The 23301-nt window shown below is 37.2% G+C and overlaps 1 protein-coding gene across 17 annotated transcripts in view; it reads right to left on the reverse strand.

The window, feature by feature from the left end:
* Nucleotides 1–11695, reverse strand: part of eya1 (EYA transcriptional coactivator and phosphatase 1) — a 55652-nt gene extending 43957 nt beyond the window's left edge. For 7 of the 17 annotated variants that reach the window (XM_028434232.1, XM_028434231.1, XM_028434230.1 and 4 more), the window contains exons 1-4: nt 11397–11695; nt 3927–4054; nt 3360–3425; nt 1212–1289 (exon numbers count right to left, since the gene is read on the reverse strand). In XM_028434232.1, the coding sequence (XP_028290033.1) occupies nt 1212–1289; nt 3360–3425; nt 3927–4050 (268 nt within the window). In that variant the 5' untranslated portion in view covers nt 4051–4054; nt 11397–11695. Of the gene's footprint in view, nt 1–1204; nt 1290–3359; nt 3426–3926; nt 4055–6173; nt 6321–11396 lie in introns of those variants that run through there. The other 10 variants (XM_028434239.1, XM_028434238.1, XM_028434235.1 and 7 more) reach the window with 6 other exon arrangements.
* Nucleotides 11696–23301: the final 11606 nt, after the last annotated feature.

Below are 23301 nucleotides of genomic sequence, written 5' to 3' on the forward strand. Positions count from 1 at the left end.
TGATTGCTGGTAATGATCTGCTACTGCATAAGCAGGTCATGATAAGGACTGTGGTTAACCTTTTAAAGTACAAGCTCACATCAATGTAAAAGTCTTTATTATCTTATTATCAGAGGTAAAGGTAATAGATTACAAGTACTCACGTTACTGTAATTGACTTTCTTTTATGATTTTATTGTACTTAAAGTGTGTTTTAAAAGAAGTAAAGTATTTTCTTACATTTCTACACCCAAGCGTAACTGAGTTTTAAAATGATCAACGGACATTGTGAAACTACTAAAAATTGAAATAACCAGATGACAATTTACTGCATCATAACAGCATTGAATGTTTGTAATTTTCTCATTTTTAAGATTTCATAAATGTATCTATATTCTTTAAGCCTGAGAAATATTATTATTTATTTATTTTTTTATTTTATTTGAATTCATTAGTGTTATTGCTTTTGTGGAAAATAAATGAAGTTCCAGATCCAAAATTTTGTCTCTTTATTTTTAAGTTTATACATGAAAACCAAAAATAACTGTGGGGGTGAAAGTAACTAGTCATTTTTACTTTGACAACTATTTAATTGAGCTACTTTTTACTTGTACTTGAGTATTTTGTGTATGACCTACTTCTTCTACTTGAGTATAGATATCAATACTCTTCACAGCTCTGCTTAATATAAAGTGAATGTATTTTTTTTTTTTTAAAAATAGATAAATGAACCAGTGTTTACAGTATGTGAGTGAAGACTAAATCTTTAATGTCGTCTTAAGTTTTGAGATATGCCTAACTGATCCCGACGTATGAAAAGACATTAGCATGTTGGATAGCTTTAACCGTATGTAACTGTACGCCTTAAGCACTCGCACGCGTTATTAACAGTGAGCACATTTCCCCACATCAGCAGCACCTGCCACTGAACCAAAGTTGCTCCTCTAAGCAGAGCTCTGGGTTTCCCCATAGAGGAAGGAAGGGATACGATTACTAAACTTCATTACAATTGTCAGAGACAAAAGTCACGCTGTGATTTATTCGCTTCTAGCGTCAGGTATCAAGTGCTTTTTGTTTTGTTTGGTTTTTTTGTTAAATAGTTAAGGTAAGTCAGCAGAAGAGATTCAGAGAAAAAAACATGCTGCAACGTTATCAAATAGTTATAAACACAATTAGTCTAATGCATAAAACACACACACATGCATACATGCACGCACACACACACCTCTCACCTGATCCTGAGAAATTGTCGAGTGAGGTGTCTGCTACTGAGGTGGCGATTTCACTGCTGCTCATTGGCTCTGTTTTAACTACACTCCCAAAAAAAAAAAAAAAAAAAAAAAAAAAAACCCAAACAAGAAATACATTCTCACAAAGGGCACTGCATCGTATTTGCATGAGTCAAAACAGCAGACATTCCCATTTTCACATTCACTAAAGACGCTGTGCATTGGAACACTGCAAAAATGTTAAACAAGAACACAAAGGGGAGGAATTAAGTTTTCCAGTGTGTGTAATGTGGTTAAAAATTTACTATTGGGCCACAATTTATCATAAAACCTAAAAATATATGCTAAAAAACAATTATATTAGCAATACTACCCTAAAAAGATTAAATACATTTTGAATAACTTCAGAAAAATGCAATTTAAACCTATGTTTAAACTGTAGAATTCTTCATATGTATGAAAATGTTAATTATGATATCAAAAACACACAATAGATACATGCTAAACTAAGATTTCCCACTGCTAATGTGTGCTTAAGCCGCTGCCGTATCAGAAACTTGGCAGGGATCTACAAGTACAGTTAAAATGTCGGGGAAATATATGGTGTATAAAATCTTTTAAGAGTGTAGCGAACACTGTTTGACCTTGACTCAGTTATACAGTTCAGCAATAGAGTTGTGAAGACAATTTCACAGCTCTCTGACAGCTCTGGCATCTTTTGAAGTCATTTCATTTCACTTCAGGCAAGGTTTTTCTCTTTTTTTTTTTTTTTGGTAAAACAAATTGACAATGTGGGCACGGGATGTCATGCTCAGCGGAAAACCTCATGACTAAAGAAGCCATTTGCTGTCATGTTTTACATGGTCCCGCTTTGCTCAGACGGTGCAGAAACATGTGTGATGAGGGGCGTTTTCTTTTTAAGCAACACAACAACAAAGATGCAGCCACGACACACACTTTTTTTTTTGCACACATTGAAAATAGACAACAACCACTTTGTTCAGGGAATTGCAAAAACATTCAAAAATAATAATAATAAAAAAAAAACAGTCAATAAAAGATAAGTTAAGGGCAGCATCAAAAATCCGTGTATCCTTCGTTCTTTGGTTATTTCGTTTTAAAATTCAATCAAAATAACAAATAAATGATGTGGTTATTTTTGTTTTACTGACGTAAAACCAAAACAGAAATAATAATTTTAAAATTAAAATATTAATGGCAAAATCTTGTTCTGTTTGTGAGATATTTAGATATTTATGGGGAAATTGGAGCTTAAGCACATCACATTCTGTCAGAGTGAACATGATGGTTCAAGTTGTGTCCAAATAAACTGGTGACTGACTATCGGCTGTGAGGCTGGTGTGAGCAACAATAGATGTTAGAACTTCTACTCTTTGACACTTTTGCAAAAACAATTACACAGCTTTTTTGAGGGCAGTAAAAATATCTATGTTGCACGTTATAATACCACTAGAGTCTAACGGCAGCCGTCAACCCACAGGGAGGTTGATCACAAGAAACGAAGAGCACCAGTAGATTCATTACACCACCTCTGGTTCCTTTAATCACATATCATGTGTCATGTGCGTGCTTTTCGTAACATCTATTTTTTGTTTTGATTCATTAGTAATGTGACTTATTATGTGTTGCTCCTTTTTTGTACGAGAGTTAAAGTCTGCCCCCGTCTGTGGGTCCCCTCTGTGTGGTGAGCTTAAAACATGAAACTCTTGTCCTAGTTTCCCTTAAATATCCAAAGTTTAAACAAACAGAGCAAAATTTTATTTTAAAAAAGAAGGCTTTGATATGGCAAAATTGATACATCATATTCATTATTAATAGATCATATTAATAATGAATATGATATATGAATTTTAACCTTAAGTCAGTAAAATAAAGTAACCACACCGTTTATTTGTTATTTTGATTTGGTTTTAAAATGAAATAACCAAAGAACGAAGGGTACACGGATTATCAAACCATGCTTTAAAAAAAATTATTGAGTTTTTGAATGAAAGGCACAATAGCTTTGGTAGTTTTACAGTTCCATGTTTTGAGGTATTTTCTTGTCAAACAGATAAATAAAGTTTCTTTCGAAAAAGGTGAAAAACACCAACTATTGTCCTTTCATTGTGTCACCAAAGGTAGACAAACCTGGAGCGGACTGTGAGTTAGACCCTAACAACCAGTCTGCAGTGGTAAGCATTGTGATGTTATCACCTATGGGAAAAGACAAGAACGGCAAAAGAAAAAAAAAAAAAAAAAAAAAAAGTATATTTATATGACTACGGACCCGTGGAAGATGTTTGGACAGATTACGTGACAAGGGCTGTTTTAATAACTTGTTGGTTTGTGACACGAGCACAACTCCTTCACTAAACAAAGGCTCAGATTCATGGCATTGGCTGAATCACCTGAGTAAATAACTATGTACAGTAGAAACCACATGCAAAAGCTCAATCATTTCCATAGTGTGGGCTTTGAATAATTACATGGCTCCTTAAATAAACAGCTACAGTCAATGGAAAACAAAGGCGAAAGACACCAAAAAAAATAGGTGCAAAAACTATCTCCTGAACACATTTTAAAACATTTTTAACATTTTTTTTTAAATTTTAAACTCAAACCATTAATGAAATACCACATTGCTAAAACATATTCAAATGAGGGTTTGTCTGTATTTTTTTTGGGGTGAAATATACTTTTTGATGTAATACATACCTTCAGTGCCATTGGGTGTCATGGAATTGTTACTGATGTGCGAGTTGTCGAGGTTGGGACCATTAGGAGATTCACTGCTACCACTTACTCGGCTGTGAGGACTGGCTAGATCCTGCATTTCCATAGACCTGACAATACACACACACACACACACACACACACACACACACACACACACACACACACACACACACACACACACACACACACACGCACAAAAGAAACACACGCTAAATCAAATTACCCATATCACTCTGGTTACAAGCACAGAACTCTCACCAAGCCGTGCAAAGAGCACGAACGATTCCCAAATAATAGATAAAACAACAAAATAAATACCAGATAGATGACTATCAGATACATTAAATAATATAAACTATACAGCATATGTTTAGGTTTTGTTTATTCGGACAAGGTTTTTCAGGAAATTTTTAATCTCCTGACGTGTTTCCAGAAAGAACTCATAGGGACACGTGAAAGAGAACTCTTCATATCACCTCTGAGGAAGACTGGCAGCTTGTCTGAATAAACGAAACCGTAACATATATTTTTTAAAAAAAAGAGTAAAACAAAATCAACTTACAGGAATTATTTAAACTATACAGAAGTTTATACATTTAGGCAATTTAAAAATGTTATTCTAATGAGAAACTGTACGTTTTAAAGAGTGAATACTATACGCGATCCAGCAAGATAGCTTTAGAGTTATCTTATTACAGCAATTTCAGAACTTCAAATCACCCAATTTTTACTGTAAAAGTACCCGTAACAAAAAATGTTTTGTGTGGTATAGTGAAGACTGTTGTTAACAGATGGTTTGAGGCAGTTCTTTAATGTGCCTGTTCAAAAGTGCAGCACTCTTGCTTGATTATGAGAGCGTATATGCCTCAGCGATAGGCAGACGAGGAGCTCACACAAGCATGTGTTTGCTCTGGCAAGCCTCCTAATTGTTTCTGTGTATATAGAAAAAAAGAGAGAGACCACGCCACAGACAACATCAGCGTGCTCTGTGTCGTTTGTGTGCTCAGAGGATTTGATTGGGTGGAAACAATGGAGGAGACGGAAGGCACGAGCCATTTGAAAAGTACAGCCACAAACAATCCACTGTCTGTCTCCGACTGCTGCACTTTATCATAATATGTCAAAATGGTATCTCAATATTTCTGACATTTTCTGACATATTTCAGAAATTAATTTAGGGTATTTATATTCTGTTTTATCAATAAACAAGCAAAACACATAAATGCACATACAATCAAGATGTGTGTAAATTATAATGTTTTTTTTTTTAATAAATAGAATATAAAAGAATAGTTTATTACCATATGTACAAGTTAAAATGAACAGGTACATTAATGTGCATGTCCCAGAGTCAGATTTATTGTCCTTTAATATCTGACGATTGTGTCTTAGGAAATGCTGTTTATTTTTACTTTTTTTTAATTTTTTTTAAATACTATGTAAATTGAAGTGTGATATGTTAATATGCAGCTACATTTTACACTGTATATTTTATTGTCTATTTCCTGTCATTTGTATTCTTTAAGGGTGACATTTGAACATTCTGTCCAGGGGCTAGAGATGAAAAATAGCCTTCTGACTAAATCTGGTACATTTATTAATATCTATATGGATATTAATGTACAGTGTCCTTGTTAAATAAACCAATAAATACAATATCTAAATAAAAAAAATTACAAACAACAAATAATCCAAGGCAGTATTACAGTAGAAGGTGCAAAACAAGGAAAGAACATAAGTACAAAAAGATAAATACATATAACCTGAGTTAAAAGTACATGTTGCACAAGCAGAGTGAGATCAATTGTACAAAAGTGCGTTCTTTAAAAAAAACGTTAACGAAAAAGTAACAAAAACTCCAATACGCACGCTTTACAAATAGAAACTTAACTTAACTTTTACAAAAGGTGAAATAAATTCACTCCACTCACAAAGACGAGCATTAACAAACATAAATCTACTTCTTGCACACATCCAAAACCACTTTTTTCAGCAATAACTAAAAACTAATAAACGTATCCAATCAGAGGCAACAACAAAAACACAGAATATGAACAGCTGTCACACACACACACACACACACACACACACACACACACACACACACACACACACACACACACACACACACACACACACACACACACACACACACACACACACACACACACACACACAGACATGATGTCTGTGATGCTGCTGGCAATGGTACAACTCTGCTCTTACCTGGACCTAGAAGGTTGCTGGGACTCCTCTAAAACTACACTCCCTCTTTTCTTTTCTTTTTTGTTCTTCACCTGCTCCAACAGAAACAATGTCCCTCCTTGTTATCGCAGCTCAATGCCACAGTCCAGAGTCATCCATGACACAAAAAGGCTTGTCTAAGAAAACATTATTGTTTTTCTGGAGCAAAAGAAAAAAAAAAAAAAAAAAAATGGGACGAGAGGAGCTGTTGTGTGGTGTGGGGGGAACAGAGGCTCACATTGTGGCCCCGGCTCCGCTGTTGTTTCCTCCTCCTCCAGGTCCTTCCTCCTCCCTGAGTGAGGGGAGCATGGCCGAATGACGGAAAGGTGATTCATCATTGGTCTACGACAGCTGCAAACTGGATTAGCCCTCCCCCAATCAACATGCAAAGCGGCTTAGCTAAGGTAAGAAGGACAGGGTGGGGTGTAGGGGGTAAGACGGGGTTGTGTGTGGGGGGGGGGGTTTCTACCACTACTTCAGGTAGCCCACTACTGGATGGAAGATGGGACTTGTTGAGCAAAGCCCAGTGGAGCGTGACACCCCTAGCATCTTCAGCAGATCTTTCATCTGCAATTGACACTATCTGAAATTTATCTGCACTCCTCCTCCAGGCGTACTGACAGCTCCTAATGATCGTCAGGGCTGCTTCCCACAGGCCTGCCCCGGCCTGGGGGCCCTGCAGCCACACCAACACTACACACAACCTCCTCTCCGTGCACACAAAACGCATGAGAGACAGCACATAAGAACATTATTTTTTTTTTCTCTACATTTTAGCCAAAAAAAAAAAAAAAAAAAACCTCACACTTGTGTTTTTTTTCTCCTCACATAAGTCACGCCTGTCTGTCTACACACACACACGCGCACACACACACTCCTATGCAGAGGCCCCTAGATGAGTGCACACACACATGCACACGCACACAAACAGCTCTCTCACACAGGGCACTTTAGAGGCCCCCAGATCAGTGGTGCATCTCAGACAATGAAGGCGACTGGAAAGGAGAACATGGAGAGCATATGGAGCCACATATGTTTCCTATGATGCTACGAATGCCTCTATTACTCTCCTTTAGCTGACAAGTTACATTTCGCTGTCCACTCTCGCTCAGTCTCTCTCTCTCTCTCTCTCTCTCTCTCTCTCTCTCTCTCTCTCTCTCTGTGTGTGTGTGTGTGAACATCAAGCAGAGCTATACACTTGCATGGCTATAACACTATATTAGACCTGACTCCAGCCCACCCGGGGGATATATAGGTTCCAAACAAAGGTCAAAGGTATTCAACCGGACCAAAAAAGAAAGAAAGACAGTCTTTTTTTTATTTTTATTTATTTTTTTTAATGTTAGCCCTTTTTTTCCCCCTGTTTACATTAGTTAGCGTAACCTGAGCACAAGCCGTCATGAATACACCCAGTGTTTGGTTTTCCTTCTATCTTATAAATATAAATACATAAACGCTGCATCCTAGTCCAGACTGTTTCTATAACTAAAATAACACACACACAAAAAAAAGATAGTAGTTAACTCATAACAAATGTAAAAACACTGACAGCTAAGGGGAATTATAGGCTTCCGTGGTGCTTTTTGTATGACAAGAGAAAACCAATAAAGCCATTAGCAATGCTGGTGTTTCACCCTCTGCCAGCAGGTGAAGCAGCCAGGTGAAGCGAGGGGGAAAAGAGAAGAAAAGCGAGGGATGGCTATAGGTTAAAAAAAGTAAAAACAAGCCTTTCTTCCTTTATTTAATATTTATTTTTGAATTTAAAAAATCTGCATTCAGCATCTTTATAGTGCTTCTTCCTTCAGGTATCAGGACTTTAAAGCAAAGCCTGGGGAGACGAAGTGTTTGAAATGTCATCAAGAGCGAGAAAAAGGCGCCACAACACGTGTCATTCATGCTTTGTTTGCCGGGAATTTGGTTTCACTTTACTCGATTCAAAACCTGCATCTAAAGTCAAACAGCCTGAGCTATGTCAGTGCAGGAAACCTGATTTAATGCACAACAATAATTCATTATTTAAGGATGTTTCACATATATTTACATGATAACTATATTTAAGCTATTTTTGTTTTGGAAAAATACAGAAAATTAAAACTTAACTGAATAAACAGCTCATCAAACACAATACTTTTGCCTAATTTAACACACCTTCATATTTTACCAATAATCATCGGACCACACGGAGACAGAGTTGTTCGTAGTCGTACTAAAAAACAAACCCACTTTAATCAAATTCTAATTTTAAAACAACTAATCTCCTCTTAAGCTGGTCAGCTGAATCCACATGGTGGCCCAGGAAAAATAAATCCACTCACCAAGAATGTAGATGCAGACAACAATTGGACACAGATGTGAGTGGAATTAGACACAGTTTACAAAATGCTACACTTCACTCGTGTCTCTGTGCGTGGCCTGAGAAATGACGACTGACAATAAATGTGACAGTAAATGCACTCCTCGCATTTAAAGAAAAAAGAAAAGAAAAATGGTTTTAAAAGTGTTTCGGCCTTCAGTTATGATTATTGAATCCCAAACAAAACATGGGGATTGCTTATTTATTCCTAACTTTTATTACTAGAATTAAAATGTCAAAATTTTGTGACGTTTTTCCACACCGTACTTGGTTATAATTTCATTTAGAAAAAATGGAAATTTTGAAGATTTGGAAGGAAAAAACAACAACAACAACAACAATGTAAAATGTTCTACTTGTGTACAAATAAAAACATTTTTGCAGATGTTCTTTTTTGTTGATGTTGCAATTTGTCTTCCTCACTTGCTTCAATCTGAAATCACGCTCCAGCGGTTCACTCAATGGCTACATATAAAATCCGTTAATACCGTGCCCTTAAACCTTTGAAATCATTTCCAGAAGGCTGCTTTAGCTTTTGTAAAAGAGGGGGGGGGGGGGCATCAAACAAGATTTAACGTGAACCATTTTATCACAACCTGCTTACTACCGTGACCGCTGTAGAGCAGCTTTTACAAGGAAAAAGATGAAAGAAATACTGAGCACAAATCACAAGGATTATGTCTTAATAATGCCTGTGGTTCATAAAAAAAAAGGGTAAATTAACTAAATTGTGCATTTTGAGGTACATGAATTTCATAAAGGTGGGCGATTGAGTTTATAGATTTTTTTTTCTGTTTTTTTTTTAAATTTTATTTCATAATACAAGCAACAAAAACAACAACAAAAAAACCCCCAAAGGACTAAACAAGCAGGAGTGAAAAGTAACCTATACAAAAAGGATGTTACGTGGACATAACTATATGTATATATATATGAAGACATAAGTACAATAATGTAACAGTGATGATTTCTATACATTAGTACACATTTCGTAGTTAATGTAAAAATGGGGACCAGGTTTTCTTAAATGATGGGGTATTGTTCTTTATGAAGGATGTTCATTTTCAACATTTAAGCGGTCTGATGCATGCTAATGTTATCAAAATAGCCCTGAAATGCTAATTCTATGGCCATTTTAAACCCAGAAACTGATTTCCTGCTCTTTCAACCACACATCTAATATCCAAACAGTGCTATGTTGACAACACAACAACACCCCCTATTTAGTAAACACCTCCAAGCTAACTAATCACCAAGTATGGGCTACTTAATAAGAGGTCCCCTGTTACCCGTCTTCCTTTCCTCCCTCTCCACTTCTCCATCTTCCTCCCTAATAGCTGACCGGAGCTGGATCAATTATCCCTCTGTGTCTTTCACCGTTCCCAATCTCATCTTTGAAAGAAGAAGGCTTTGGCAGGCCAGACGCATCCATATGGAAGGCATCAGTCCTTGGGCAAACAATGCCACCGCCGACCACTCCTGCTTGTTGTACACACTGCTATTGCTCCACATGCACGAGTAGAAAGACCCTGATGTGTAAAGCAAATACACAGTGTCAACAGGCCCAGATCATCCGCTCATTATCTATTAATTGGATAAATAAGGTTATTGTGTGTGTGTGAATGGCTGCAGCAGCCGCTCACAAGTCCTATAACCTCTCCTTTTTTTCTTCTACACACACCTCACCAAACAGCAACAAAAAAAAAAAAAAAATGTTTGAGAATGAAATTAGAGGATGAAAAGGAAAAAAAAAATGTTGTGAAATGAAATGCTTATTACAGACACACACATGAACTGTAATTTCCTGACTCAGGATGTAAGCCTGTGATCATACGCAAAAACATTAAACCAGAAACATGGTTGAATGAATAAGAGAGGCTGGTGATTATAGTGGCTACACGTGAAATAGTGGCGAGCGGAGACGCAGGGCATGCAGGGCCGGGGGCCGAGGGGCCACTCAGCCACGGCCTCCGTGTCTCGGTCAGACACTGAGTGGCTCTCAGGCCCCATCGCAGCATTCCTGGCCTCAGCAGATGGCATTGGATGTCAGCTGCTTTAACTGTGTTGGTTTTTGTTTGTTCTTGCAGTGGAAGAGGAATGAGAGCTGAGCCGTGCACACTCACTTTCCCTGCTTATCAAAAAATGTACATTTAGAAAACCCTTTGGAAATTTAGAGGCTAAAAAAGCGATAATTTTAAACAAATCAATGTAAATTTGGTAAATTAAAAAAAAAAAAAAAAAGCAGTAAAATACACCTCAGAATTATTTTCAATTATAAAAAAAACACATTTAAAATTATATAGACTGACTCAAAACATATGTTTATTATAATAATGTATAAAAAATGCAAATAATAATCTTTGAACATTTGTTAAATGTAATTTAACACTAAAAACTGTCTTTACAAGTTTTGTTGTTGTTTTAATTATGATTTTACAATGTACAAATTCATTTTTAAAGACATTTTTATTTAAAAACAAAACAAAGAAGATAATACACTTTTTAAATAAATTACACCTACAATGCCAGTAAGGCAATCATTGTTGTAATTCATCATTTCTTACTCGTGATCAATAACGCAAGGAGTCAAACATTAAAGCTTCTCTTTTTCCAGATAATCATAATTTTTGAGGTTGAGTGGAACAATTTTAAAAGAAGGGTTTTACACGTTGATAATACTAATAGATAATGTCTAACAATTAGATTTCTTCTAAAATTGGAATTATACAATACAGTTAAATTCGTATAAACAAATGCCATAAAGGGAAAAAATTATCCACCAATAAACTTTAAAATCACACCAATCCAGACAATAGAAAATTAAAAAAAAATCACTTATAACTCATACTCACTGCAATTATGGATGAATCCCTGTATGTTTATCCCTTCTGGTAGCTTCTTCTTAAAGGGAAAAAAAATAAAAGACCTCGGAGATAAAGATCGTTGAGTCCAACAGAATGGACAGCTAACTTTTCAAAAAGACCTCTCATGTACAGACACAGTCTGCAGTGAGACAGATGTAAACTACAAGAGCACTTTTTTCTTTTTCATTTTAGGAGTTTGAAGCCGTGGAGCCCATGCGCGGTATCTCAAGAGATTGGGTCCTATTGAGAAAGAGAGCTGTCCGATTACTGCTTCAGGCAGAGACTAGTGAGTGTCTGAGGGAAAAAGAGAGGGAGAGAGAGTGAGCGTTGGACATGGAGGGAGGGAAGGGAGGGAGGCAGTGAGTGAGAGAAGGAGGCTGCTGCTGCTGCTGCTGCTGCTGTTTGAAAAAGCAGAAAAAGTTGCTCTCACAGGAAGACTTTGGGTCTGGAGCTGTGCCGTATAGTGCCCCATATGTCATTCACTCACAGCTTTAAGCAATAAGAGTCATCTGTAGATTGTATCTGTGGACACTTCCATAATCAAATGGCAAATCTCTCCACCAACATGGCTGCTCTAGACTCTCACACACCCTCAGGCACTTTTCTTTCCCTCTTTTTCCACTAAAAAACACCTTTTCTCTCTGTTTCGGTCAAGATACTTGGGTATTGCGTGGTTGGATTTCTATCCGTCACAGCGTAGGACTTAAGGGGGGTAAACAAGGTGTTGGGTCATTAGCTTTAACTGATGGGAAACAAGAGATTTAGCAGCGAGTGTTGGCTCCACAGCACACTAGTGGAAGTCTTCCATCAACACATACACACAACATCTGTGTACAAGGTAATGACTGCCTTCTGTCTGCTCCCACTGATTATTCCAACCACGCAGCAGTACTGATGAATCCATACTCAAGTAGAAGTACTCTTACTTGATTGAAGTTGTACTCAAGTACAAGTCAGTCATACATAAAATGATCAAGTACAAGTAAAAAGTATCTCAATGAAGTTGTAGTTAAAGTAATAGTTAGTAGTTACTTTCACCCTTCATGTTTATTTTTTTGATAATAAATCCTGCCACGGTTCCCTCGCATACAGTAAACATCTCATGTATAAACTTAAAAAGAAAGAGACCAAATTTTGCACAATTTTCATAAAGGCATCTGTATAAAATAAAAGGTTGGTCAAAATGTACAGTTATTTTTTGAATAAAAAATAAAATATTCACTTAAAAATAAAACCAATTCTCAGGCTGAAATAACCAGCATTTAATGCTGTTTTGGTATCATGCATTAGGATACATTTAATCTGGTTGGTTGGCTATGATGTGATGTATATGATTTCATATTTTTGTAATTTCCCAATGTCCGTTGATCATTTTAAAACAAAAAATAATAATTTACAAACAAATTACTATACTTATTTTTTTTAAAAGTCTAAGTAAAATTAGTGATTTAGAAACATACTCAAAAAAGTACAAGTACACTTCTTCTTCTTCTTCAATTCAATGCAATTCTGTTGAGCAGCTAAGGCTAAAACATATTATACATTTTAAAATGAAGGAGTTCCGTAAAGCAGTTTTACATTTTTGATAATATTGACAAATGACAACCTTGCAAGTTAGAGGAAGCCATAGATTTATTATGGCTAAAAGGAGGCGGTGAGAGAAAAAGAGCAGAACTCAGGCTGTTAGTGGTTGAGCAATGTGCTGCCTAATGTCTTCTACCTACAGGTCACTTTGTGATGATAAGGATTAAAAAATGCCTTTTTTTTTTTTCCTCTTAAAGTATGATATTCACATACTCAAATATAGGAGGTAATGTCGTAACTCTCATTTAGGCCTGTAAATGTGTCAGATTGGTGCTAAATACACTTCAGAGTTCACAGCTCTAACTGAACGCAGGTCGACACCAAGCAGCCGCTGTAGAGCAGCAGTCAATGAGGAGCTGACAGAAATAGACCCGAGCTACTCTCTTCCTGATTTAAGAACACTGCAGCAACACCACCTGAAAGTCCTGCCTTCGTTTCAACAAATTAATTTAGACAGCAATATAAAGCATACGACTTTATGAATTTTTCAAAGATTCAATACCCATTTATCATGATACAGGATGGTATTAATGTTTGTAAAAACAAACAGGCAGATTTGATGTGATCAACGCAAATAAAAGCACATTAGCCGCATTACAAACACAATCATCTTGTCCTGTCTTCCACACAACAAGAAACTTAGTTCTGATTGGATTTCGTTCCATGTAAACATTTTTGTTTTGTTTTACGGAACAAAAATATCAATATATTTTCATATAATTTTCATTCACGTTTTTTTTTTTTTTTTTTTTTAATTAGTTCTTGTTATTGTTTCTCAAAAAATGTAGTCAAAGAAAACGGTGCCAAAAATTCTCTAGTCAATTGAATTCATTGTGAAATTCATCATATTGTAAAAAAAATGAACAGAAAACACATTCAACGGATTCTCGAGAATTCCTTTGAGATGTTTTGACCCTGGTTTAGCTTTTCTTAAAGCAGCTGGGGTACGCACGTTAATGGAGTTACTGTATTTATTCTGTTATTTTAATTTAAGATATAATTTTGCAAGAGAGTTATCAATTTGCATGGAATCATTTGGATGAGTTAGGTCATTTATGTGCTTTTGAGTCAGATTTACCTCACATGCAGACAAGATTTCAATCTAGCTTGTGGGTTTGGTTTAGTTTACCTCATTACAAGCAAGGATGTTATAAATCTAGCTAAACATAGTCAACGTGTTAAGTTATTGGGGAAAAAAGCATTTTTAATTGTGTTCAAATTTGAAGTTGAAATACCAGCATATATATATATATATATATATATATATATATATATATATATATATATATATATATATATATATATATATATATACCAGCAGATACAACATCATTTAAATACACTTCAGTCTTTGATCCCCCCCAACATTAACTGGGTGCCAAATGGAGGCTTAACAAAAGACGACACTATTGGACTGACATCTGCGACATTTGCCAAAAACTATATCAAGAAGGAAATTTGATAAGTGAGCTAAGATTAAACGTGAAGCCGCTCTTTATTAAGGATTATCTTGATGGGACTCTATAGTCTTCATTCAGGGTTTGCAAAGATGCCTTCCTGCAATTTAGAGCGAGTAGGGATCTGCACTATCCCTCCCTGCCAATCGGTTGTCCGCACAGCTTTTCACACATGGAAAAAGACTAAAAAAAAACCTGATTCTGGTTTTCAGATAGGGATGTGCGAGTTAGCGTGGATGTAACTGGAATCGGAGCGCTTGCGGTAAGTTTTTCCTCTGTCGTTGCACAAAGAAAGGACGTCTCGGAAAAGCTACTTATCTTGACAAAGATTACATAAACAAAATGAAAGGAGCAGGAACGTTGTGACCAGGGGATCAAATGGTTCAGATGAAATGAAACGCTAACACCCCGGTGACACCGTTGCAATATTTTCATATGCATATGCTCCATACTTGTTTAGGTAGAGGCACTACACTGTTTATACAATGTCACACATCGGGGTTGGAAGGATCAAGTTCCTTTTTTTTTTTTTGACATACATCTCAGAAGTGCATTGCATTCAGAACCTCCCTGAACAAGGAGAAATCCGAACTTGGGATAACTTTAGATAAAAAAACAACAGTTTTATATATTTGTTCAGGCATTACAGGGTGAAGTGTTCAAATACCCAAACTACACAAACCTCCCATGTCTTACTTCTGACCCAAACAGGGCATTAAGTCTGCTCAGTGGTAACTTTCAGTAATTGCTGGGGTCAATGTTATTTAATGAGCTACTTAATAAGCCACAAACTCTGAGAAATTTTGGCTCCGTCTCAGAACCGTTTTACTTCACTTCTTCATTTCCACTGCTTGTATTTTCATAACAGTACCAACGTAGACAACAACAGGAAGATCTAATGTTAGAAAAAAGGTAACAAACGAGTAAAAGCCTCTCATTGTGATTCAAAACTTGTCTCTTTTTTTTTTTGTTACGTACTGTACATACACGTAATCTCATGTTTAGCCTTGTAGCAGGCTTTCATTAGACTCTACAGAGAATCTTTGATGATGATACTCCGTCACCACAAAAAAGGTTTTTGACAGCGCAGACAGATCATTTTGAAGTCCCCAAGGATAAATTAGTAGCAAGTCAAGTGCTTTCAAGTGGTGGATGAAAGTTCGGCTGAAGCCCAAGGTTCTTATAAACAAACAGCAGGTTGGCCATGAGAGCAGTGATAGAAGTAAACACGACAGAATTGTACATGAAAATATATAGAAGAGTTCCTCCTCAGTTATACGCAACAGAGACAATGGTTAACCTCACTCACTTATTTTTAAACCTGAATTCAACTCAATCAGAACAACAAACTCAAGCCTGTTGTTGACTGAAATGCCAAATGTTTTACAGAAAACATTTTGATGGACAAGTGTATTTTATTACACATCCGGAGAAATTCTGTGCAGACACCAAGCATTAAAGACACTTTATTGCTCTTCAATGGCCTTAAAAAGAGCCAAAAAAAGCACACTTCAGATACTTGTTACTCATACTGAGACCTGGGCTAGAGATTTCATCGCTGGCGTTGTACATAAACTGTCGAGTTAGGTGTAAGATAATTGAATAAAAATAAGTACATTCAGTTTTAAAATCTAGATTTGCTGTATTTTTGAGAAATCTGGCTTTAGTTATCAAAATGTGATGTAACTCTTTTTCATAAATCTTGGTTCAGGTGGCATTAAGTGTAAGGTTCACACTGAATTAGAAGTAGAAGGACAGTTTCTGGCAACAACAATGACATTAGGAAACTTAATACAGCCAATAGAGTTATGAAAAGCTCACAGTCCAGCTGGGGAGAGAATTAACTGTGCATGCTTTTAGTGCAACTTTAGCTATAGATATTATCCACACAAAACAAACAAGTATGCATATCTGTAATACTACTAACTTCATTTCCTTTTCTTTTTTCCTTAACCCTGGAGGACATGTTTTTTTTTGTTTAAGATACATCCATGATGTAGGCCTCATTGATCAATAAATTAAAGGTTTTTGCTTGAAAAAAAGATGCAAAAGGTTGGTAGCCTCTAGAAAATTTCAACCGTAAATCTTTCGTTTATTCAGACAAGGTTTTTCAGGAATTTTTTATCTCTCGAACAGGTTCGACTGTCAACCTCAACTTCTCTTTGTTCAAAAAGAAGACAAAATTAATCTTGTTGGAACTATTACATGGAAGTCAAGTGAAACTTCAAAGGGACCATCAAAGGCGACTATCATTCGAATCATGTCGGGAGATAAAAAATTCCAATGCAGTGCAAAAAACTTTTCCAAAAACTTTTTTAAGAGAGTGATTACACTGGAGACTTTCAAGCAGAATTTTGTATTTTCTGAAGTCCACAGTCAACGCAGCATCTACCAGGACATTTTAGAGCACGTCATGCTTCCTTCTGCTGACAAGCTTTATGGAGATGCAGATTTCATTTTCCAGCAGGACTTGGCACCTGCCCACACCGCCAAAGGTACCAAAAGCTGGTTCAATGACCATGGTGTTACTGTGCTTGATTGGCCAGTAAACTGGCCTGACCTGAACCCCACAGAGAATCTATGGGGTATTGTCAAGAGGAAGGTGAGAGACACCAGACCCAACAATGCAGATGACCTGAAGGCTGCTATCAAAGCAACCTGGGCTTCCATTACACCTGAGCAGTGCCACAGGTTGATCACCTTCATTCCACGCTGCCTTAATGCAGTAATTCTTGCAAAAGGAGGACCAACCAAGTATTGAGTGCGTATAAATGAACATACTTTTCAGAAGCCTTTCATTTTTGTTTAAAATATCCTTTTTCTATTGATCTCATGTAATATTCTAATTTTCCGAGCCACTAAATTTTGGGTTTTCATTATCTGTAAGCCATAATCATCAAAATTTCAAGAAATAAATGCTTGAAATATTTCACTCTATGTGTCATGAGCCTATATCATATATGGGTTTGACTTATTGAAATTAGTGACAAAAAATAATAAACTTTTTCATGATATTCTAATTTTTTTTTAGATGTACCTTTACTATGATTGAATCAGTGTTGCAGCTTTAATATAAAGCACTAAGCTGGATTACATTTTAAGGTGAGAAAAGTTGGTAAATCTGCATGTTTTTACCAAAGTTGATGTGTCTTTGGCACTCTGAGTTCAAGACAGCACCTTTACTATTAACACCACTGACTCTAAATCATCTGCAGCCTAAAATACCAATATGTTTGGTGATAAATTTTCACCACCCTTCTCGTGGCAGCATTTGTCAAGTGTGCCCCAACTGTCTGGGACTGGCTTCTGACTTGTGCAACCCAGGCGGCCAGAAATGTGGCACTCCCCGTCCTAACCACAGCTGCCCAGGTCAGCAGAGGAGTGGGGGCCAGGCTGCCGATCGCCCGGCAAGAGAAAAGAGGAGGGAGGGGGGTTGGCGGAGGTAGCCGGGGGTCATCTCTGAAACGTATGTTCACTACACCAATGACTCCCGTCTGGTTAAAGTGCAAAATTCAGAGGTTACGAACATAACTGCTGCCTCACAACCCCACCCCCGTTGTTTGGCGCCCAATCTCCCTCCCTCTCTCCCTCTAGTCCAGCCAATGTGACATTTGTGAAGCCAGGAGTCCACATAACAAAAACACATTAGGCAAATGTCTGGGGTCAAACGTCTGTTTGAATTGGCCAGATGAAAGACACTTAGATTGGGTCTGTGCCTAAAAATGAAGCAGCCCCGTGCAAGCCAATGGTTTCTCTTACCAAGAGGCTTCGGCACTCAAGTAGTGGTGCCACGTTTGCCAAGAGATGATGCAAGAGCAAAACTATTCAAACCAGTGGCATTATCAATCAGCTGTGAATCATACAAAAATGAACCAGGGATACCACAGACCAAGAAATAAAAAAATAAAAAAAAATGACCTAGATACACATTTCTTCTCAAAGAAGGAAGTGCGAACGCAGCTCTGGAATTTGCAAATGATGAATGAGTCCTGCTTTTGGACACCAGCATTCAATAATTTTTAACTCCTGGACAGACTTAACAGCTGGCTTTATCTGTCTACCCTTCCTCCTTGTGTGCATGTGCGCTCGGAAAAGCAGAAGCTTAAAATATCAAGACACCCGGCTCGGTTTTACAAGCCCAAAACATGCTGAGTTGCAGAATCTTAACAGGCATTGTGAAATAATAGAGGCTTTCTAAACTTAAAGGCACGTCAAATCTTGCTGCAGTGAGGTTGCAGATTGGTCGCCCTCTAGAGTTAAGAGTCGCTTTAAAAAAAAGCTCACCCTTACTGGAGTTGGGTTTACTTACATATTTAGGGTACTACAAACATTTAATCTTGAGAATAAAAAATTAAACCAATTTCCAACAAGAATGAGAAGCTTATTCTGGAGTTACAAACCAGAAAAAAATACATTTCCTGAAAAAAACAAAAGCAAAACAGAGAGTTTCCTTATATGTCAATACTGTACTTCAAAGCTCCTGTGGAGGACTTCTGTGCATGTGTCTGGTACTTGTTGCTGCAGTCATCATGCACACAGGAGACAGCCTTTCATTTAATGTTTTTACAAGTGTATACTTCTGCTAACACTAACAACATCCAGTGAGCAGGAAGAGGTTCTTTACATATGAAAAACAAAGAAAGACTAATCAAAGTAAGAAGGAATAAGTTATAAACTATGAGAAAATAACCGAAAATAAAAAAATCAGAGTCAGAAGTCACCTGAAATTTCCAATTTAAGACGTCCAGATCTGGTGTTAGTTTACTACAAAATGTGTTTCTTTAAAAGCCTCAAAATAAAACTCAATAAATTATCACATATTAACAATATCATCACAATATTAACCTTGTGTACATTTTAGAGGCAAGTTTTATGAGTAATATGGCTATTAAGGTATCTTGTAATATCATGTTAGATCATTTTTCTGTTCATAATTAAGTCATTTATTGTAATGCTGAATTTAGAGTTGTGTTCGTTGGGTTTAGAATGAATACAATAAATAAAAGTAACTTCCATTAGTATTAGGAACCATAGCTTTTTGGTGAAAACATAGATTACACTGATGATAAGAGTACATTTTGTGGTTTTTTGTCATAGTTTTCGTTGATAATTTCTTTAGATGACAATAGCGAGACTATTGCTAATAAAAAAAAATGAATAAACTATTAACTAATATTTTGATATTTTTGTGAAGTTATGAAAATGAAAACAATCAGAATTAAGTATCTTATTTTGGAAAGTATCCAATCAAAACTACTTTTGATGCATGGAAGGCGGCAGATAGTTATATACATTAACTTTTATGCTTTATATTTTAGTTGACTATATCTTTAACAAATTTAGTCGACTAAAATCTTAATGTCATTTAGTTGACTATAGACTATAACTGAAATAGTCCTGATGACTAAATTTGGACAAAAACTAGTTTCATTTTAGTCAAAAGACTATGACTAAAGCTAAATCAAAATGTGCTGTCAAAATTAACAATGTACGACAAAATATTAACAGATTTTAAAAATTTTGATGAGTCACCTTTTGCCAATGGCATTAGAAAGCATAATTTTAAAGCACTTTTTAAACCTAATAAATTCTAAATACATTATTAACGTCACCCTAGTCACACATGCTGAAAGAGATTTGAACTGTTTCAGACCTCTGATGATGAACATATGATTCAGCCATACCAGCAGTTTTCTGTATTTTGGTGAAAACGGACTAAACCACAACAGAGAAATTCCGGTCATCCGGAGCATTGCCTCTGAATCCAAAATAAACAGTGCATTTGTTACAAGGATCCTCCTCTGCAATCAGGGGGGAAAAAAAGGCAGACGGTGGGAAAACATGGATGAGAGTGTGAAGCTTTCTTCTTCTTCTTGACTTTGTGACTCAGTTGCTCCAGGTGTTTTTTTTTGGTTTTTTTGTTCTGAAAACACTCTGACAGCTCCTGCTCTCACTGTCTACCATCAAACACTGAAAAAACTGTCATAAATTAAACAGTTGCTGATGTTTTCAGCCTTTACTGCCACCAGCCAGATAGACCTATAAATATCTCAAACGCAAACCATGGAAACAAACAAGCACACAGCCTTGAATCGCTTACTGGACGCGCAACCGTTTGTAGGTCACCAAAACTTCCTGTTGCCAAGAAAACAATGTTAGAGAATAATGCACTTTTGAATGAAGAACAGGTTGAACTGGTCAAGGCAATTACTTTGCTGAATGGTTGATATCAGAGACCTGGTTGGGGGGTAATTGTGGGGTTTGGAGAACTGTGCTAAAGCTGCACCTGGCCTGAGGAAAGTTGAACGAGTGACAATAAAAACACGTCTGTTCTCTGTACTCGAGAGAAGAATCTGTTCCATGGGAATAGTATAGTTTCAGTGTAGAACCTGTAGGGATGCACTAAATCAGGGGTCACCAACCTTTCTGAAACTCTGAGCTACTTCTTAAGTACTGTGTAGTCTGAAGGGCTACCAGTTAATAAGTACGGTGGCTGTAAAGCAACACAACACAAAATGAAGAACCCCCACAACACATCACAAAACGCCCTAATGGTACGTTCACACCAGAAGTGTTTAGGGCGTCAAAATCGTGCCTCACGCCCCTAGTTGGACGCTTGTGTTCATTGAATCAGATGCTTGTCACCAGCATCGAAGACGCTGATCCAAACAAGTTGGGAAGAGAAGGGAGGCTTTTCTGTTGCCGATGGTGTTTGTGGCGATCAGTGACGTTCATAATTCACCCAGTGACTGTGAAGTGGTGGGGAACATTATTGTGTTGAGAGGGCTGTGTTTCTGGTCGGATGTATTTTGGTGTGACTCAGTCTGTGCACTGTGATGTCAGAGGGCTATAGAGAAGTTTGGTTGAATGGAGAATAAAGTTTGGAGTTCCTTGCTGAACACGCTCCCATTAATTGGCTTTACATTATTGAGAGAGTGGCTTGGCTTCATTTGATAAATAAAGCCAGACAACGTCGTCGAAGGGCATTTCTGGATTCACCAGAGCTGCGTTCGGACGAGAAGAGTCGCTCTCAGCACTACTTCCGTCTCTCACTGGCCCAGTTTGACGACCTGCTGACCCTCATCGGCACTCGCAACTCCTACTAGGACACCAACTACATGCGCTCTATTCCAGTCTCCTGTTTGTGTTTTTTTTTCATTATTCTGAATACATTACGGTTGGGTTAAGCTCCTGATTGGTCGACGCGCCGTGATATGCCCCAAAAGTTCAACAATCCCAACTCCATCATCGGCCACGTTGGAGGCGCCAGACGCACGTCGAAAGCGGGATATCTCAAATTGCGCAGCGCCCACCGTGCTTAAAGCTCCAAAACGCACTACACAGGAAGGGCGGGATGTGCAGCGGGACCTCTTGACGCTATTAGAGACTCGTCCACTATATATTGTCTATGTAAACCTGAAGCTGGCAATGCTTTCGACTCACTTGGTGTGAATGTGCCTTAGGAACTCACAACAACACAGAATGACAAACGCCACAACGCAAAAAGAAAGCGCAAACAATTACAAACTCCACAACACAACACAAAAGCAGTCCAATAAAAATCCACGAAGAAGAGTGACGATAACGGAGGTACATAAAAAAATGCACGAAGAAAAGTGACGTTAACGTTGGTGTCAGCAACTGATCCTTTTGCGGGCCTGATCTTTTCTTCACTCTTCTTCGTGGATTTTTATCGGACTGCTTTTGTATATTTTACAGATATTTCGTGTGCGCTTTCATTTTGTGTTGTGTTGTGAGCTTTTACAACCACCGTAGAAGAGCACTTCTTAAATACTAAACGTTCACGGTCTCACTTTAATTAGAGGTTAAAATAATAAGAAAGGCTAGCAGTAACTAAAAAAGGTAGGAAATGTTTAAGTTTTAACATGCAACACTTTATTTCTCTTAATTTATGCAAATGCTAAATTTTCATTACATTTCATAGAAAATGATCATCTTCCTATTTTAAGAGCTGCTAACAAACAACTTTTAACTGATCTTATTACATGTCGTATTTTACGAAATTCTCCCTTGGTTATATATTTTATATATATCATATTATATATAACATACCACTGACCATACACCAAATTTGCAATACTTAGGAACATTGGTCACAGTGTTTAAGTAAAAATAAACATTTAAAGATGGTAAATTAATACTAAAACTTGATTACGTGCAGCAGTATTTAACTCTACTAAGTATGAATTACATCTGTCATATCTCATATGTATTTATCTTAGTGAGTTTGAATCCTGGAAAGTAAATCAGATTTTAGATGGAGCTTATTGGTGACTAGAGCTCCTGAGGGTCCCTCACATGGTCCATGTGGGCTACCTGGTGCCCACGGGCGCCATGTTGGTGACCCCTGCACTAAATAAAACAATGAGTGTTCAAACATTATGACTTATGTGATGACTAAGTTCAAATCAAAACTAATTCTGTTGGTGTAAAAGGGCATAATGTATGAGGTAGTGTCAGTGTGGCAACACGGATCATTGTTGATCTGCCCTCGAGGTGGGAGGACAATTCATGAAAACACAATTGACACAACAAGGCGTCAAAGCCAGGAGGAGAGAAAACCAGTGCTTACTTCATTTCAAGGAAAAAAAAAAAAATCTGTATATTTTGGCATTTATTGTGAACTGAAAATGATTTGCAATGTGTTTTAGGCTGAGAGTCAAGCTCAGGGAGAGCAAACGTGCACAGTGTGTGCGTGATTAACGTAGTTAGGCTCCCTCCTGCTTCACAGGTGAGTCCAATCCCTCTGATTCGCTCCGCTGCACTATTTAGTTGAGTGTTTGGACACAGAGCAGGGTTTGGTTCACTGTCTAGTCAATCAGTATTTTTAT

Source organism: Gouania willdenowi, chromosome 20 (assembly GCF_900634775.1).
Source record: "Gouania willdenowi chromosome 20, fGouWil2.1, whole genome shotgun sequence".
In the NCBI taxonomy this organism is placed as follows: domain Eukaryota; kingdom Metazoa; phylum Chordata; class Actinopteri; order Blenniiformes; family Gobiesocidae; genus Gouania; species Gouania willdenowi.